General features: G+C 42.9%; 1 protein-coding gene across 2 annotated transcripts in view; it reads right to left on the reverse strand.

The window, feature by feature from the left end:
• LOC120033395 (AP-2 complex subunit alpha-2-like) overlaps window positions 1–20,115 on the reverse strand; it is a 61,370-nt gene that overhangs the window by 6,917 nt on the left and 34,338 nt on the right. The window contains exons 7-16 of one of the 2 annotated variants that reach the window (XM_038979737.1): window positions 13,016–13,184; window positions 12,737–12,874; window positions 9,067–9,249; window positions 8,691–8,788; window positions 8,172–8,403; window positions 6,008–6,187; window positions 3,938–4,092; window positions 2,787–2,858; window positions 1,015–1,097; window positions 254–343 (exon numbers count right to left, since the gene is read on the reverse strand). In XM_038979737.1, coding sequence (XP_038835665.1) covers window positions 254–343; window positions 1,015–1,097; window positions 2,787–2,858; window positions 3,938–4,092; window positions 6,008–6,187; window positions 8,172–8,403; window positions 8,691–8,788; window positions 9,067–9,249; window positions 12,737–12,874; window positions 13,016–13,184 — 1,400 coding nt within the window. The remainder of the gene's footprint in view (window positions 1–253; window positions 344–1,014; window positions 1,098–2,786; window positions 2,859–3,937; window positions 4,093–6,007; window positions 6,188–8,171; window positions 8,404–8,690; window positions 8,789–9,066; window positions 9,250–12,736; window positions 12,875–13,015; window positions 13,185–20,115) is intronic. The other variant, XM_038979741.1, reaches the window with a different exon arrangement.

The raw sequence follows: 20,115 nt of genomic DNA on the forward strand, positions 1-20,115 counted from the left end.
AGTAGCAGAGTTCATCTGTCTGGATCAACTGCCATTTTGTGACTTAGGCTAATATGCCTTCTTTTTTTAGCTGTGGTATCATTTTGGTATAGAGTATTGTGATGGTATCACGTATTGTGATACTAAACCTGGTATCAGTATCTAAGTCAAAATTATGCTATCGTGACAACATTAACACATAGTGTGCAAGATAGGTGTGTGTGTGTGTGCCAGTGTGTGTGTGAGAACAGTAAGTGAATGCATTGAAGGATATGAGACTGCAGCTCCCCTGGGCAGCTGACTGTGGTGCTAAAGCTGACAAACTGCACCGAGGTCTTATTGCCATAGAACAGATACATCCTCCCTAGAGAAAACAAAACACACACACACACACACACACACACACACACGTTAGAAGATATTATGTCAAGTGGACACATTTAGGTGACATTTCCAAAATAACACATACATGTTAAAATGCATTATGTATTGTTATGTATACTCCCTTATTCAGGCTATAATGCAGCATTACACTCCAACTCGTTCCAGTTTATAATGCATTATAATTCATAATTCTTCATACCTACAGTACAACATGTATGGATACAGTCGGTAACGCACCCATCCCATCAGTAAAAGCACTATACACACACAGTAGCCAAGTTATGCATTATGCTCACTCACCCACTGAAGCGTAGCTTACCACTGAATAAAACATTCTGTATACTAAAATGGACATGACAAAGCTAGGATGTGAACACAAATACTAAATGACGCCATCTATTACATTCTGTGCACGCTCAGACGTACTTAGCAAAGCTATAGAATAGTACAGACATCAGTTCAATAAGGTTACAGCATATAGGCTAATGTGTTTCACATAGGACTGATCTGCATGAAAAGGGTTAATACTTCAAGGGAAGAATCCTAACTTGAAACCCACACATAATGCAATCTCCCAGAACTCACATCAATGTGACAAATGTGACTTAGGATTCAAGCATCTCCCCGCATTGTCTAGTAGCCCAAACTCACCCAGGTTCTGGCGGTACTCAGACTTGATGCCGATCTGAAGCAGCTGGTTCTCAAACAACACACCGTTGTTCTTACACACAAATCTGACAAGAGAGAGAGAGGGAGAAAGTGAGTGTGTGAGCGCGTGCGCGAGGGAGAATGAAAGTGTTAGGATTTATCATCATGTATCATTAGCTGTTTATAAAATGTCAAATCATGTGGTGGTACATACACTACCTATAAGTTACTGTAACTCTTCAGTCATGCCATCCTATCGCAATATCAATTCACTTTGCAGGCAAACATATACAGTTGAAGTCGGAAGTTTACATACACCTTAGCCAAATACATTGAAACTCAGTTTTTCACAATTCCTGCCATTTAATCCTAGTAAAAATTCCCTGTCTTAGGTCAGGTAGGATCACCACTTTATTTTAAGAATGTGAAATGTCAGAATAATAGTAGAGAGAATGATTTATTTCAGCTTTTATTTCTTTCATCACATTCCCAGTGGGTAGGAAGTTTACATACACTTAATTAGTATTTGGTAACATTGCCTTTAAATTGTTTAACTTGGGTCAAACGTTTCGGGTAGCCTTCCACAATAAGTTGGGTGAATTTTGGCCCATTCCTCCTGACAGAGCTGGTGTAACTGAGTCAGGTTTTTAGGCCTCCTTTGCTCGCACACACTTTTTCCGTTCTGCCCACAGATGCTGCCACCCCTGTGATTCACGGTTGGGATGGTGTTCTTCAGCTTGCAAGCATCCCCCCTTTTCCTCCAAACATAATGATGGTCATTATAGCCAAACAGTTCTATTTTTTGTTTCATCAGACCAGAGGACATTTCTCCAAAAAGTACGATCTTTGTCCCCATGTGCAGTTGCAAACCGTAGTCTGGCTTTTTTATGGCGGTTTTGGAGCAGTGGGTTCTTCCTTGCTGAGCGGCCTTTCAGGTTATGTCGATATAGGACTCGTTTAACTGTGGATATAGATACTTTTGTATCTGTTTCCTCCAGCATCTTCACAAGGTCCTTTGCTGTTGTTCTGGGATTGATTTGCACTTTTCGTACCAAAGTACGTTAATCTCTAGGAGACAGAACGCATCTCCTTCCTGAGCGGTATGACGGATGCGTGGTCCCATGGTGTTTATACTTGCGCACTACTGTTTGTACAGATGAACGTGGTACCTTCAGGCATTTGGAAATTGCTCCCAAGGATGAACCAGACTTGTGGAGGTCTACAAATTTTTTTCTGAGGTCTTGGCTGATTTCTTTTGATTTTCCCATGATGTCAAGCAAAGAGGCACTGCTTATCAGCTTCTAAAGCCATGACATAATTTTCTGAAATTTTCCAAGCTGTTTAAAGGCACAGTCAACTTAGTGTATGTAAACTTCTGACCCACTGGAATTGTGATACAGTGAATTATAAATTAAATAATCTGTAAACAATTGTTGGAAAAATTACTTGTGTCATGCACAAAGTAGATGTCCTAACCGACTTGCCAAAACTATAGTTTGTTAACAAGAAATTTGTGGAGTGGTTGAAAAACTAGTTTTAATTGACTCCAACCTAAGTGTATGTAAACTTCCGACTTCAACTGTAGATGTATCTTACCACACGTGAATGACTCAACATAACAGATGTCATTGACATCTACACAGTTTATGTTTTTTTGTCAATCCAGTAGGTTGTTAGATACCTTTGCTCAAGAATGATAGAACCAAAAACAAGGTAGCCCCGCCGGAAAGAGAGAGATAGGGAGAAAAGAGGAGCGAGCGAGCTAAAGCTCTTACTTGTTGAGAAGCTCATCTGACTCGGGCAGAGGAGGGGCAGGATCCTCAGAGGCCGCAGAAGGGGGAGCAGAGCTGAGAGGAGGAAGGAGGGATGGAGAAAGGATGAATAAGGAAAGGTGGATGACAGCACCAACAGAAAATACGGGGGGTGTGAGAGAATGTAAAATGTGTTTGAAGGGGACAAAATGAATTACAGATAGAAAAAGGAATAAAGAGAGAGGGAGGAAGAGAGAGACCCAAAGCAGTGAGGCATGACAAACAAAATGGAGGAGGAAGAAGAGAAAAAGCAGAGGTGGGTTAGTATGAGCACTTAGATCCAATTCACCAAAACTGACAGCATTAACATAAACAATGAGAAGTATTTTGCTGGTAAAAAAAAGAAAAGAAAAGTGTGGTACATGTATGTTTGAAGAAACACACAGCATAGGTAGGCTACAATAACATAATCCAACAACCCACATGCAATAGAGGGTATATGTGTCCATGTGACTAGTCTAAGGTTGAGATGCCCATGCAGCCTCCCTAAATAGCTTTAGTTTAGATAAGAACGACAGTGTTCATGTGTGTTTGGGTGCAACATGACAGTCAGCCATCTTATTACTGGCCCCTTACTCCGAGTCACCAGGACCCTCCACCAATGGGGAGTCAGAGGCCTCGGGAGCGTGAAGAGCGCTGCCAATGTCCAATCACAATCGAAGACAAGAGACACACAATCACGCACATTATCGGACCAAGCGCGCACACACACACGCACGCACACATGCACGCAAAAACACAGAGTGGGAAATAGAAAAAGGGAAGGAGAGAAAGTAAGAAAAGAGAAAGACAGTCACATACACAGCAAGATAAAAAGAGAACAGACAAGATTACACATATAAGACAGAGAAGAAACAAGAAGAATGACTGAGAGAAAGACCAAGACAGAGGACCCGCACATATCACAGACGGCAAGCACCACAAGAATAAAACAACCACGCTCATTTTCAAGAGCTAGCTTCATATTCTACTACAGTGCATCGGGATAACTACGAAACATAACCACACCAAACATCAAGTTGCCACTAATCTAAGGTCAGCTTTGAATTTCTCCCCCACCGAGGGGGGGGGGGGGTAATCTATGGCAGTCTTCTAGTCACAGGGTGAACATTCACCTCAGGAAGCCGTCGTCGTTCACGCCGGCAGAGGAGGCTGCAGGCCCTGCCTCTGAAAACACATCAACCAATAGGCTGCCTGCACTGGGAGCGGCCCCACTAACGGGAGCGGCCGAACGAAGGCCAAGCAGATCCGCTGAAGGGGATGGGGTGGACTGGAAGACAAAGAGAAAGATGGACAGAGAACAGAGGGAGAGAGAAAACAGAGGGAGAGAGAAAACAGAGGGAGAGAGAAACAACAACTGTATAATAGCAGTGCTTTGAGAATATATTGCTCAATATTAAACTAAATCCATTACAGTGATTGTTTTTTCTAAAGCGATCGCCATCTCTTTCAACTGCTGCCAGTTTTTGAATGCAAGTGATTTATGTCATTGTGCTGCGTCTTGCAATTGCTACAAACTTATTTTCCCTTCGTAGAACAACAAAGATGACAAGGGCGAGGGGGTCTACTAAGCTATCTTTTAAGATGGTCAAACAAAGGATCATTTAGCTATTTGATTTTTAATTTTAGGACCCCTTTAGGTATAATTATTATTTTAAATTATTTTTATGAAACATTGAGTTTGGCCTTACTGCTATTAGCCCATAGAAACACATTGAATAACAGATTAATGCATGAAAAAAAAAATAACGTTTGTTTAAAAGCGTCTGTCTTGTATCTGAGAGATAGGTAGACACCTGCTTGTCGAACATCTCATTCCAAAATCATGGGCATTAATATGGAGTTGGCCCCCCCCTTTGCTACAACCTCCACTCTTCTGAGAAGGCTTTCCACTAGATGTTGGAATATTGCTGCGAGGACTTGCTTCCAATCAGCCACAAAAGCATTAGTGAGGTCGGGCACTGATGTTGGGCGATTCGGCCTGGCTCGCAGTTGGCGTTCCAATTCATCCCAAAGCTGTTTGATGGGGTTGAGGTCAGGCCTGTCAAGTTCTTCCACACCGATCCCAACAAACTATTTCTGTATGGACCTTGCTTTGTGCACGGGGGTACTGTCATGCTGAAACAGGAAAGGGCCTTGCCCAAACTGTTGCCACAAAGTTGGAAGCACAGAATCATCTAGAATGTTAATGTATGCTGTAGCGTTAAGATTTCCCTTCACTGGAACTAAGGGGCCTAGCCTGAACCATGAAAAACAGCCCAGACCATTATTCCACCTCCAACAAACTTTAGTTGGCACTACACAGTCCGGCAGGTAGCGCACTACTGGAATCCGCCAAACCCAGATTAGTCCGTCGGACTGCCAGATGGTGAAGCCTGATTCATCACTCCAGAGAACGTGTTTCCACCGCTCCAGAGTCCAATGGCGCAGATTTTTACACAACTCCAGCCGACGCTTGGCATTGTACATGATGATCTTAGGTTTGTGTGCGGTTGCTTGGCCATGGAAACCCATTTCATGAAGCTCCCGACGAACAGTTATTGTGCTGACGTTGCTTCCAGAGGCAGTTTGGAACCCGGAAGTGAGTGTTGCAACCGAGGGCTGACGATTTGTTAGAATTTTTTGGGGATGAACTGACTTGGAAAGGTGGCATCCTATGCCGGTGCCACGTTGAAAGTCACTGAACTCTTCAGTAAGGCCATTCTACTGCCAATGTGTGTCTATGGAGATTGCATGGCTGTGTGCTCGATTTTATACACCTGTCAGCAAAGGGTGTGGCTGAAATAGCCAAATCTACTAATTTGAAGGAGTGTCCACATACTTTTGTATATATAGTGTATAAGAAAGATCTGGATTTAGTATTTATTTATTTTGACCCATATTTAAGTCTCATCTTTCCGTAGAGTGGTTCGGACACTACAGATGTTTTCGGGGTGTCTCATGGTCTGACAAACACCGCTGTAGCTTGGCCACCTTCCACTGCAGAAGGCCGCCATTGGCGGATGCAGTGGATTGAGACGCAGCCCATGCAAAAAACAGACAGATTTTGATCGGGATTTTTTTTAATGCTAATTAGATTTCCAGAGAGTGCGCAGACATCAACTCTAGGGGTTTAATGCACTTTTTTTTGTAGAGAATAGGAGCCATTTAGGATGTAGATAGAGTATATTGAATTGGATGCTCACAGCGTTAGAGGCTGCGATGGCAGCTTCACCCCCCCTGTCCCCTCCACCGTTGAGCTCTCCTCTCTCCTTGCCGTCCTCCAGCTCTACCGACACGGCACCCGGACCCTTCTTCTTCTTCAGCTTGGCCAAGATGGATGACTCCCTCTCTGGGAAGGGAGGCATCTCCTCCAGCACAGTAGCCTGAAGAGGGGGAAGGAGGGAGAGGAAGAGGGGAAGGAGGGAGGGAGGGAGAGGGAAGGAGAGAAAGGGAGAGAGAGGGGGAAGGAGAGACAACATTCTTTGACCAGGCAAGTAAATAAACAAGGCTAATGGTAGCTGTTGTTATGTGGTTACAGTTATGACAATGTGACTAAACCAGTCACAGTTATGGTTTACATTTGGAACACAACCACAGCTGAACACTGCAAGGTTATATTGTTGCTGCTCTGTGGCCTGCAGTCAAATCGAAATGTATTCTACAGTGCCTTCAGAAAGTATTCATAACCTTTGACTTTCTCCACATTTTGTTGTGTTACAGCAACATTTTTACAAAATTTATTAAAAGTGAAAAGCTGAAATAACTTGAGTCAATAAGTAGTCATACCTTTTGTTATGGCAAGCGTAATTAAGTTCGTAGGAGTACAAATGTGCTTAACAAGTCACATAATAAATTGCAAGGACTCACTCTGTGTGCAATAATTGTGTTTAACAAGATTTTTTGAATGACTAGCTCATCTTTGTAACCCACACATTTATCTCCAAGGTCCCTCAGTCGAGTAGTGAATTTCAAACCAGGATTCAACCACAAAGACCAGGGAGTTTTTCCAATACCTTGCAAAGAAGGGCACCTATTGGTAGATCTTTAAAAAGCAGACATTAAATAAAAGCATTCTGTTTGCAACAACGCACTAAAATAATACTGCAAAAAATGTGGCAAACCCATAAACTTTTTATACAGAATACCAAGTGTTTTTTGGGGGGGCAAATCCAATACAACACATTACGGAGTACCACTCTCCATATTTTCAGGGATAGTAGTGGCTGCATCATGTCATGGGTATGCGCTTGTAATCATTAAGAACTGCAGAGTTTTTCAGGATTAAAAAAGAAACGGAATGGAGCTAAGCACAGGCAAAATCAAAGAGGAAAACCTGTTTCAGTCTGCTTTCCAGTTCCACCTGACAGGACAATAACCTAAAACACAAGGCCAAATCTACTCTAGAGTTGCTTACCAAGAAGACAGTGGCCGAGTTACAGTTTTGACTTAAATCTGTTTGAAAATCTATGAAGAGACTTGTAAATGACTGTCTAGCAATGATCAACAACCAATTTGACAGAGCTTGAAGAATTTTGAAAAGAATACTAGGCAAATATTGTACAATCCAGGAGTGAAAATATCTTACAGACATACGCAGAAAGGCTCACAGCTGTAATCGCTGCCAAAGGTGATTCTAAAATGTATTGACTCAGGGGTGTGAATTTGCAAAGATATATAAAAAAATGTTTTCACATTGTTATTATGGGGTATTGTGTGTAAATGGGTGAGAAAATCTATTTTGAATTCAGGCTGTAACAACAAAATGCGGAATAAGTGAAGGGGTATGAATACCTTCCGAAGGCACTGTAAGTGCATTTAAAATGCCAACATAATTTACAGTAAACAATAAAAAGTGAAAGAGATCAGTAAAATAACAAAAACACATGCAGAGCTGTGGTAGCCTGATGCCTCACACTAAATTCTTCCTCTGTTCGCTACATAGTCTGAAACTGCTACCGTAGAAGTCGTTTGTATGACTTTAAAATGAAGGCCGTTGTACAAAACAAATTTATCAGCGATTGGATAGTGTAACAAATCTAACCAATCAGAGTATCAAAGTTGATAACGACATCTTGTAGACCGGCTCTGGCCCAACCCATCAGTTTCTGGGACCAATCAGAACGGTAAGAACGTGTTCACATTCTAGAAATCGTCGGGGAGAGTGGTAAATCCAGACTCATTGTGGAAAAGAAACGTCAGTTGGTCAGAGCGATATGGAGGGGTAGCCAGGCAAGAGCTGTGTGTGCAGTGGTAACACTCCCTGGCACAGTCACATATACGTCTCTCCACTGGAGACCAGGGTTCAATCCCCGTGCCCACCCTTCCAAACTGTCTCAATAAACCTGTCTCAAAATCCCCAGTCCTCACCAGGACGTCGGTGCTGGCGATGGAGGAGAGCTTGAGGTACTCCACGGCCCTCTGCTGCAGCTCCACGTCAGAGTTCCTGATCTGGCTGTCGGAGCGAAGCACCTCCTGGATGGTGGCCTTGGTCTCTGGGAACAGGTTGATGAACTTGATGTAAGCAGAGAGCAGCAGGGCGCGCGTGGGCACCGAACACAGGTGGAACTTAGAGTGGAGCAGGTTGAACTGGACCAGAGGGCTGGAGAGAGGGATGGGGGAGGAGAGAGGAGAGAGGAGAGAGGAGAGAGAGAGAGAGAGAGAGAGAGAGAGAGTACAGTGAAAGTGAGAAGAGCGGTAAAGAGTTAAAATGATAGTGTGAAGAGAGGATGAGAATGGAGAAGAGGAGGGAGAGAGAAGGATGACAAAAAGGTAGAACCATAAAAAGAAAAGGGAAAAACCTAATTAATACATCAGAAAATAAGAGCAGCCGCTTATTTGTGTGCGTCTCAGGTTGATGTCATTGATGTGGGAGAGGCCACCACTCACCTGGAGCGGGGGTCCCCGGCAATGAGGTTTCCAAACTCTCCCAGGATGTACCCCCCCACCTTCACCATGTTCTCATGACAGGCTGGGGCCTGTAGAGCCTGGAGAGGGGGACAGTTAAAAACGTAAGTAATTTGAACAGATTTTATGATAGCCAAATGCTATGGGTCTTCAGAGCCGTGTTCATTAGGCAACAAACAAATTACTCAAACAGGGAGGACTTCATATATATATAAAAAAGGTTTTGATTTCCTTTGCAATAGTTTTAAAAACGTTTTCAACCTAATGTACTCAACCTGGGAATATGATTGAGGAATTTCCAGGTTGAGACAAAAAGAGCACATTGGATCCAGACGTATCCGGCTTGGGCAGCCCCTACCTCGAAGACGGTCTTGGCGGCGTAGCCCTGCACATCGTCGCGGTTGATGACAATCTGGATGACGCGGTACCACACCTCCTCACTGACGTAGTCCCCGGCAATGCGGATGAGGTTAAGGATGGTGTCAACATACCATGAGTAGTCCACCGCATACTTCTCTGCCAGGATGGCCACCTTCAACACCTGGGAGAGAAGGGAGCAGAGACGTTACACCAGGGGTTCTCAAACTTTGTTGGCCCACGACTCCATATTGATATCTGAAAATTCTCGCAGCCCCACCCACCCATTTGATTTTTAAAATGTTTTATTAACAGCCAAGTTTACGTTTTTATTTGGAACTATGGCAGTCAATTGAAAAACATTCCAACAGTATTTGATTGTCTTCTCAACTCACCATCACACTTTTAATGTAGAGCAGTCAATTGCAAATTAGTCTGACAAAATGCATCTCATATCACCACCACATGAGATGGGTGTGCTTGTTTGTATTTGTATTTATTATGGATCCCCATTAGCTGGCTTCCATTAAAGAAGACCCTCTGTGTTACATGTCGCGTCGGAGCTTCTCAAAGTCATGTGGCGTGGTCGACAGTGTGCACCTCATCTCTGCTTTCACATCCAACCTGGATCGATATTTGGTTTTAATGCAGACGAGAGCACTCAATCCAGCTTCACACAGATATGAGCTGGCGAAGGGTAGTCTACCATGAGTTTTATGGTGCTTTCAAGACAACTGGGAACTCGGATCATGACGTCAGTGATCTTTAGGTCGGAAAGTCCGAGCTCTAGAAAGAGGCACGAATTCCCGAGTTGGTTGACCGTTCAAAACTATTTTTCCCCAGTCAGTGCATCCCAAAGTGCTCTTCCAAGCTTTGGAGGTGAGCAGTCATCACTTGTGTGGGACACTTACTCATGCTGTTTTCTGTTATTTTATTTTCATTACACAGAAAGTCAACCAAGTCTGTTTCTTTTACATCCATTGTGAAAGACAACAGTTCCTTCTCTCAATGCGAAAAATCTTTCTAACTCTTTCCCTCGATAACCACCAAGACTTGGTGTGAAATTGAACACTGTCATGCACTGATCACATATTTCCACATAGTTTTGCGAACAGGAGTGCAGGCATTCGATATGGTTTGATGTAGTTTACAATCAAAGTTACCTGCTACAGTATATCTCAGAGATCTGTGCTTTGCTCTTCTGCCGCCATTTGCGCTCAGTGTATCATACAATGTGTTCATAAGGCAGAGGGAGACACATTACTAACTAGAGTGCAGAGGCCTGCCCCCTGTTCCCTGATAGATGGAGCCCCATCTGTGCAAAAGCTCACCATTCGATCCCATAGGGAATCAGTTTTTGGTAAAAAAACCCACGCAGCACATTGAACATCCCCTATGCTGTTTCATGCTTGGGAATTGAGACAGAAAAATATGTCCTTGTGAATAGCACCCCATGACATGTATAGCGAACAAAAGTCAATGCATGGGCATCTCGGCCGTCACAGCTAAAGTCCATTTGGAAAGCATAAGCTTGGGAGTTGAGTCGTTCAGTCAGAGTTTCCTCTTGATTGCTAGCAATAGCATAAATTCTTCATTTAACAGTGTTATCTGACAAAGGTATTGATGTGAGTTTCTGTGCCTCCCCATACACTGTTTTTACTATATCAATTACGGACAGTACAGTTGAAGTCGGAAGTTTACATACACTTAGGTTGGAGTCAATTAAAACTCGTTTTTCAACCACTCCACAAATTTCTTGTTAACAAGTCGGTTAGGACATCTACTTTGTGCATGACAAGTCATTTTTCAAACAATTGTTTACAGAGAGATTATTTCAATTAATCACAATTCCAGTGGGTCAGAATTTTACATACACTAAGTTGACTGTGCCTTTAAACAGCTTGGAAAATTCCAGAAAATTATGTCATGGCTTTAGAAGCTTCTGATAGGCTAATTGACATCATTTGAGTCAATTGAAGGTGTACCTGTGGATGTATTTCAAGGCATACTACTGTCAAACTCAGTACCTCTTTGCTTGACATCATGGGAAAATCAAAAGAAATCAGCCAAGACCTAAGAAAAAAATTATAGAACTCCACAAGTCTGGTTCATACTTGGGAGCAATTTACAAACGCCTGAAGGTACCACGTTCATCTGTACAAACAATAGTACTCAAGTATAAACACCATGGGACCATGCAGCCGTCATACCGCTCAGGAAGGAGACGCGTTCTGTCTCCTAGAGATGAACATACTTTGGTGCGAAAAATGCAAATCAATCCCTGAACAACAGCAAAAGACCTTGTGAAGATGCTGGAGGAAACAGGTACAAAAGTATCTATATCCACAGTAAAACGAGTCCTAAATCGACATAACCCGAAAGGCCGCTCAGCAAGGAAGAAGCCATTGCTCCAAAACCGCCATAAAAAAGCCAGACTACGGTTTGCAACATGGGGACAAAAATCGTACTTTTTGGAGAAATGTCCTCTAGTTTGATGAAACAAAAATAGAACTGTTTGGCCATAATGATCATCGTTATGTTTGGAGGAAAAAGGGGGAGGCTTGCAAGTCGAAGAACACCATCCCAACCGTGAAGCACGGGGGTGGCAGCATCATGTTGTGGGGGTGCTTTGTTGCAGGAGGGACTGGTGCACTTCACAAAATAGATGCCATCATGAGGGAGGAAAATTATGTGGATATATTGAAGCAACATTTCAAGACATCAGTCAGGAAGTTAAAGCTTGGACGCAAATGGGTCTTCCAAATTGACAACGACCCCAAGCATACTTCCAAAGTTGTGGCAAAATGGCTTAAGGTCAACAAAGTCAAGGTATTGGAGTGGACATCACAAATCCCTGACCTCAATCCTATAGACAATTTGTGGGCAGAACTGAAAAAGCGTGTGCGAGCAAGGAGGCCTAAAAACCTGACTCAGTTACACCAGCTCTATCAGGAGGAATGGGCCATAATTCACCCAACTTATTGTGGGAAGCTTGTGGAAGGCTACCCAAAACATTTAACCCAAGTTAAACAATTGAAAGGCAATGCTACCAAATACTAAAAGTGTATGTAAACTTCTGACCCACTGGGAATGTGATGAAATAATTAAAAGCTGAAATAAATAATTCTCTCTACTATTATTCTGACATTACACATTCTTAAAATAAAGTGGTGATCCTAACTGACCTAAGACAGGGAATTTTTACTAGGATTAAATGTCAGGAATTGTGAAAAACTGAGTTTAAATGTATTTAGCTAAGGTGTATGTAAACTTCCGACTTCAACTGTATGTCAGTCTCTGCAATAGTGTGTGGTTTCATAGTAGCGTGCCCAGCCATTCACGGTGGGAATGATTGAAGTGCAACGAGCAAGGGCGGCCTTTTCCCATGATCTAGTTTAATTTTATCTTTTAGATTCTAATCATTTTTATTTCGATTAAGGTTAACCACATTATAATGATTTTGAGACAAAGACGATATCATATATGTATATTTTTTTTGAATTTTACAAATTCTCCCACGACACCATTTTCACATCAGGTGACCCAGTTTTGGGACCGCTGGGTTACACACTATAACACAGACACATAAGCGCAAAGACACACATGCAGGCAGAAACCCAGAGGCACTCAGAGGGGGAAAACATACAATATACACACAAGCAGACGCGTACCATCTCCTCTCTGATGGAGTAGTCGGCTGTCTCCAGGTAGCTGAGCATCTCGGCAACGATCTGCTTGGCGTTGCTACGGTCACACATGGCGTAGAGCAGGTCAGCAGCCCTCTGGCGAACACTCACATCCCTTTCAGTCTGGAGAGAAAAAGATAAGATATAAAATGTGTTACAAACACCAGCAAAGTACTTAAAACAAAGTGTTAATAAAAAATAAAAAAAAAGCAGTGTCTCGTCTGAACAGAGTGTGCGTGTAACGTGTGTTTGACAGAGACAGACCTTGAGTGCGTTGATGACGGTCTCGATGTGGGTCTTGACGGCCTCATGGGAGAACTCAGAGCTGGCCAGGGTACACATGCTCTCCAGAGCCAGGTAGCGCAGGTTGGTCTCTCTGTGCTGCAGGAACTGACCCAGCTGGTTACAGGCACGCACCAGCAGGTTGGGCTCACTGGAGAGGGGGAAGTAGGAGGAGGGAGAAATTAAGAGTAAGCCACACCATAATCAAATCAAACTTTATTTGCCACATGCGCCAAATACAAGTGTAGACTTTACCGTGAAATGCTTACTTACAAGCCCTTAACCAACAGTGCAGTTCAAGAAGAGGAAAATATTTACCAAGTAGGCTAAAATAAAAAGTAATAATAAAAATTAACCGAATAAGAATAACAATAACGAGGCTATATACAGGGGGCACCGGTACTGAGTCAGGTTTGCAGGGGTACAGGCTAGTTGAGGTAATCTGTACATGTAGGTAGGGGAAAAGTGACTATGCATAGGTAACAAACAAACAGTGAGTAGCAGCAGTGTACAAGAGGGGGGGGGTCAATGTAAATTGTCCGGTGGCGATTTTTATGAATTGTTCAGCAGTCTAATGGCTTGGGGGTAGAAGCTCGAGGAGCCTTTTGGTCCTAGACTTGGCGCTCCGGTACCGCTTGCCATGCGGCAGCAGAGAAAACAGTCCAATTGCCATTCTTTAGGTTTAGGATGAAAAATAGAGAAAGAGACAGAGAGAGAGACACAGAGAGAGAGGGAGAGAGTAGAAAGAGGAATATACCGTGTGTGTGTGTGTGTGTGTGTGTGTGTGTGTGTGTGTGTGTGTGTGTGTGTGTGTGTGTGTGTGTGTGTGTGTGTGTGTAAAAAAGTATTCCACATTATGTTGTGTTACAGGCTGAAAATGTATAAAATATATTTCTCTCACCCATCTACACACAATACCACATAAAAAACAGTGTTCAATAAAATATTCACTTTGCACACCTGGATTGTACAATATTTACACATTATTATTTTTTAATTCTTCAAGCTCTGTCAACTTGGTTGTTGATCATTGCTAGACAGCCATTTCCATAAATTTTCAAGCCGATTTAAGGCAAAACTGTAACTAGACAACTCAGGAACATTCAATGTCGTCTTGGTAAGCAACTCCAGTGTATATTTGGCCTTGTGTTTAGGTTATTGTCCTGCTGAAAGGTGAATTTGTCTCTCAGCGTCTGTTGGAAAACTGAACCAGATTTTCCTATAGGATTTTGCCTGTGCTTAGCTCTATTCCATTTATTTTTATCCCACAAAAACTCAGAGTCCTTACCGATGACAAGCACACCCATAACATGATGCAGCCACAACCATGCTTGAAAATATGGAGAACGGTACTCAGTAATGTTGGATTTGCCCCAAACACAACGTTTTTGTATTCAAATCAAAATGTATTGGTCACATAAACGTGATTAGCAGATGTTATTGCGGGTGTAGCGAAATGCTTGTGCTTCTAGCTCGGACAGTGCAGTAATATCTAACAAATTACATAACATATACCCAACACACACAAATCTAAGTAGGAATGAATTAAGACTATATACACATTGACGAGCGATGTCAGAGCGGAACAAACTAGGATACAGTAGAATACAGTATATACAGTTGAAGTCGGAAGTTTGCATACACCTTAGTCAAATACATTTAAACTCAGTTTTTCACAATTCCTTTCATTTAATCCTAGTAAAAATTCCCTGTCTTAGGTCAGTCACTTTATAAAAAAAAAAATGAAATGTCAGAATAATAGTAGAGAGAATTATTTATTTCAGCTTTTATTTCTTTCATCACATTCCCAGTGGGTCAGAAGTTTACATACACTCAATTAGTATTTGGTAGCATTGCCTTTAAATTGTTTAAGTTGGGTCAAACATTTCAGGTAGCCTTCCACAAGCTTTCCACAATAGGTTGGGTGAATTTTGGCCCATTCCTCCTAACAGGGCTGGTGTAACCGAGTCAGGTTTGTAGGCCTCCTTGCTCGCACACACTTTTTCAGTTCTGCCCACAAATTTTCTATAGGATTGAGGTCAGGGATTTGTGATGGCCACTCCAATACCTTGACTTTGTTGTCCTTAAGCCATTTTGCCACAACTTTGGAGGTATGCTTGGGGTCATTGTCCATTTGGAAGACCCATTTGCGACCAAGCTTTAACTTTCTGACTGATGTCTTGAGATGTTGCTTCAATATATCCACATAGTTTTCCTCCCTCATGATGCCATCTATTTTGTGAAGTGCACCAGCCCCTCCTGCAGCAAAGCACCCCCACCACATGATGCTGCCACCCCCGTGCTTCACGGTTGGGATGGTGTTCTTCGACTTGCAAGCCCCCCCCTTCCTCCAAACATAACGATGGCCATTATGGCCAAACAGTTCTATTTTTGTTTCATCAGACCAGAGGATATTTCTCCAAAAAGTATGATCTTTGTTCCCATGTGCAGTTGCAAACCGCAGTCTGGCTTTTCGATAGTGGTTTTGGAGCAGTGGCTTCTTCCTTGCTGAGCGGCCTTTCAGGTTATGTAGATTTAGGACTCGTTTTACTGTGGATATAGATAATTTGTACCTGTTTCCTCCAGCATCTTCACAAGGTCCTTTGCTGTTGTTCTGGGATTGATTTGCACTTTTTGCACCAAAGTACGTTCATCTCCAGGAGACAGAATGTGTCTCCTTCCTGAGCGGTATCACGGCTGCGTGGTCCCATGGTGTTTATACTTGGGTACTATTGTTTGTACAGATGAACGTGGTACCTTCAGGCATTTGGAAATTGCTCCCACGGATGAAGACTTGTGGAGGTCTACAATTATTTTTTGAGGTCTTGGCTGATTTCTTTTGATTTTCCCATGATGTCAAGCAAAGAGGCACTGAGTTTGAAGGTAGGCCTTGAAATACATCCACAGGTACACCTCTAATTGACTCAAATGATGTCAATTAGCCTATCAGAAGCTTCTAAAGCCATGACACCATTTTCTGGAATTTTCCAAGCTGTTTTAAGGCACAATCAACTTAGTGTATGTAAACTTCTGACCCACTGGAAATGTAAAACAGTGAATTATAAGTGAAATAATCTCTGTAAACAACTGTTGGAAAAATGACTTGTGTCATGCACAAAATAGATGTCCTAACCGACTTTCCAAAACTATAATTTGTTAACAAGAAATTGGTGGAGTGGTTGAAAAATTTGTTTTAATGACTCCAACCTAACTGTATGTAAACTTCAACTGTACATATGAGATGAGTAATGCCAGATATGTAAACATTATTAAAGTGACTAGTGTTCCATTCTTAAAGTCATTTCTAGTCTATGCCTATAGGCAGCAGCCTCTAATGTGCTAGTGATGGCTGTTTAACAGTGTGATGGCCTTGAGATATAAGCTGTTTTTCAGTCTCTTGGTCCCGGCTTTGATGCACCTGTACTGACCTCGCCTTCTGGATGATAGTGGGGTGAACAGGCAGTGGCTCGGGTGGTTGATGTCCTTGATGATCGTTTTGGCCTTCCTGTGACATCGGTTGCTGTAGGTGTGTCCTGGAGGGCGGGTAGTTTGCCCCGGTAATGCGTTGGGCAGACCGCACCACCCTCTGGAGAGCCTTGCGGTTGTGGGCGGTGCAGTTGCCGTACCAGGCGGTGATACAGCCCGACAGGATGCTTTCAAATGTGCATCTGTAAAAGTTTGAGGGTTTTAGGAGACAAACCACATTTCTTTAGCCTCCTGAGGTTGAAGAGGCTCTGTGTGCCTTCATCACCACACTGTCTGTGTGGGTGGTTCATTTCAGTTTGTCAGTGATGCGTACACAAAGGAACTTGAAGTTTTCCACCTTCTCCACTGCCGTCCCGTCGATGTAGATAGGGGGGTGCAACCTTGGCTGTTTCCTGAAGTCCACAATCATCTCCTTTTTTTGACATTGAGTGGGAGGTTGTTTTCCAGGCACCACACTCCCAGAGCCCTCACCTCCTCCCTGTAGGCTCTCTCGTCATCGTTGGTAATCAAGCACACTACTGTTGTCGTCTGCAAACTTGATGATTGAGTTGGAGGCGTGTTTGGTCACGCAGTCATGGGTGAACAAGTAGAACAGGAGGGGGCTGAGCACGCACCCTTGTGGGGCCCCTGTGTTGTGAGGATCAGCGAAGTGGAGGTGTTTTTTCCTACCTTCACCACCCGGGGGTGGCCCGTCAGGAAGTCCAGGACCCAGTTGCACAGGGCGGGGTTCAGACCCAGGGCTTCGAGCTTAATGATGTGCTTGGAGGGTACTATGGTGTTGAATGCTGCGCTATACTCAATGAACAGCATTCTTACATAGGTATTTCTCTTGTCCAGATGGGATAAGGCAGTGTACAGAGTAGTGGCGATTGCATCTACTCTGGATCTATTGGGGTGGTAAGCAAATTGAAGTGGGTCTAGGGTGGCAGTAAGGTAGAGCTGATATGATCCTTGACTAGTCTCAAAGCACTTCATGATGACAGAGGTGACTGCTATGGGGCTATAGTCATCAAGCTCAGTTACCTTTGCCTTCTTGGGTACAGGAACAATGGCGGCCATCTTGAAGCATGTATGGACAGCAGACTGGGATAGGGAGAGATTGAATATGCCTGTAAACACACCAGCCAGCTGGTCTGCGCAAGCTCTGAGGACGCGGCTTGGGATGCCGTCTGGGCCCGGCAGCCTTGCGAGGGTTAATGCTTTTAAATGTTTTACTCATGTCGACCACGGAGAAGGAGAGCACACAGTCCTTGGTAGCGGGCCGCGTCGGTGGCACTGTGTTATCCTCAAACCATGTGAAGAATGTGTTTAGCCTGTCCGGAAGCAAAACGTCGGTCTCGGTGACGTGGCTGGTTTTCCTTTTGTATTCCGTGATTGTCTGTAGACCCTGTCTGTAGTCCCTGCCACATACAGTGGGGCAAAAAAGTATTTAGTCAGCCACCAATTGTGCAAGTTCTCCCACTTAAAAAGATGAGAGAGGCCTGTAATTTTCATCATAGGTACACTTCAACTATGACAGACAAAATGAGGGGAAAAAATCCAGAAAATCACATTGTAGGATTTTTTATGAATTTATTTGCAAATTATGGTGGAAAATAAGTATTTGGTCAATAACAAAAGTTTCTCAATACTTTGTTATATACCCTTTGTTGGCAATGACAGAGGTCAAACGTTTTCTGTAAGTCTTCACAAGGTTTTCACACACTGTTGCTGGTATTTTGGCCCATTCCTCCATGCAGATCTCCTCTAGAGCAGTGATGTTTTGGGGCTGTTGCTGGGCAACACGGACTTTCAACTCCCTCCATCTCCCTGGTGATCCCCAAAGCCAACACCTCTGGCCACCTTTCCTTCCAGTTCTCTGCTGCCAATGACTGGAACGAATTGCAAAATTCACTGAAGCTGTAGACTCATATCTCCAGTGTTAATCCTAAATTGTAATTATTTCACCTCTATGGCCTATTTATGGCCTTACCTCCCTAATCCTACATTTGCACACATTGTACATAGACTTTTCCTATTGTGTTATTACTGTACGTTTGTTTATCCCATGTGTAACTCTGTTGTTTTAATCGCACTGCTTTGATTTATCTTGGCCAGGTCACAGTTGTAAATGAGAACTTGAGAACAACTGGCCTACCTGGTTAAATAAAGATGAAATAAATAAATAAAACCTGGAGTCCAATCAATGAGACGAGATTGGAGACGTTGGTTAGGGCTGCCCTGCCCTATAAAAAAACACTCACAAAAAGTTGAGTTTGCTATTCACAAGAAGCATTGCCTCATGTGAACCATGCTTCGAACAAAAGAGATCTCAGAAGACCTGAGATTAAGAATTGTTGACTTGCATAAAGCTGGAAAAGGTTCCAAAATTATCTCTAAAAGCATCAGTCTACGGTAAGACAAATTATCTATAAATGGAGAAAGTTCAGCACTTTGCTACTCTCCTTAGGAGTGGCCATCCTGCAAAGATGACTGCAACAGCACAGAACTCAATGAGGTTTAGAAGAATCCTAGAATGTCAGCTAAAGACTTACAGAAATCTCTGGAACATGCTAACATCTCTGTTGACGAGTCTACGTATCGTAAAACACTAAACAAGAATGGTATTCATGGGAGGACACCACAGAAGAAGCCACTGCTGTCCAAAAAAAAACATTGCTGAACGTCTGAAGTTTGCAAAAGTGCACCTGGATGTTCCACAGCGCTACACGTGGTCAGTCTGCCACGCAGTCTCCTTGTGGATTGCAATGTAATCGTCCATAATCGGCGTATAAAAATCCCAATTGTTATGAAAACTTGAAATCGGCCCTAATTAATCGGCCATGCCGATTAATCGGGCGACCTCTAACGAGGTGTATTGATACACCATCAAAAGTGTAATGAATAACTTTACCATGCTCAAAGAGATATTCAATGTTTGTTTTACACATCTACCATTAGATGCCCATCTTTGTGAGGCCTTGGAAAACCTCCCTGGCCTCTGTGTTTGAAATTCACTGCTTGACTGAGGGACCTTACAGATAATTGTGTGCGTGGGGTAGAGAGATGAGGTAAAATCATGTTAAACACTTATTGCACACAGAGTGAGTCCATGCAACTTACGGTGACTTTTTAAGCACATTTGTACTCCTGAACATATTTAGGCTTGACATAAAAGGAGTTAAATACTTTTCATTCTGTATTAATTTGTAAACATTTCTAAAAACCTGTGTGTAGGCCAGTGACACGATATCAACATTTAATCAATTTTAAATTCAGGTTGTAACAACAAATGTGGAAAAAGTCAAGGGGTGCGAATCCTTTCTGAAGGCACTGTATGTGTGTGTGTGTGTGTATGTGTGTACACACACCCCCCGAGTGTACAAAACATTAGGAACACCTTCCTAATATTGAGTTGCAGCACCACTTTTGCCCTCAGAACAGCCTCAATTTGTTGGGGCATGGACTTTACAAGGTGTACACTGAGTATACAAAACATTAGTAACACCTGCTCTTTCCATGACAAACTGCTCAGGTGAATCCAGGTGAAAGCTATGACCCCTTGATGTCACCTGTTAAATCCACTTAAAATCAGTGTAAATGAAGGGAAGGAGACA

This window comes from Salvelinus namaycush, chromosome 3 (assembly GCF_016432855.1).
Source record: "Salvelinus namaycush isolate Seneca chromosome 3, SaNama_1.0, whole genome shotgun sequence".
NCBI classification, from domain to species: Eukaryota; Metazoa; Chordata; class Actinopteri; order Salmoniformes; family Salmonidae; genus Salvelinus; species Salvelinus namaycush.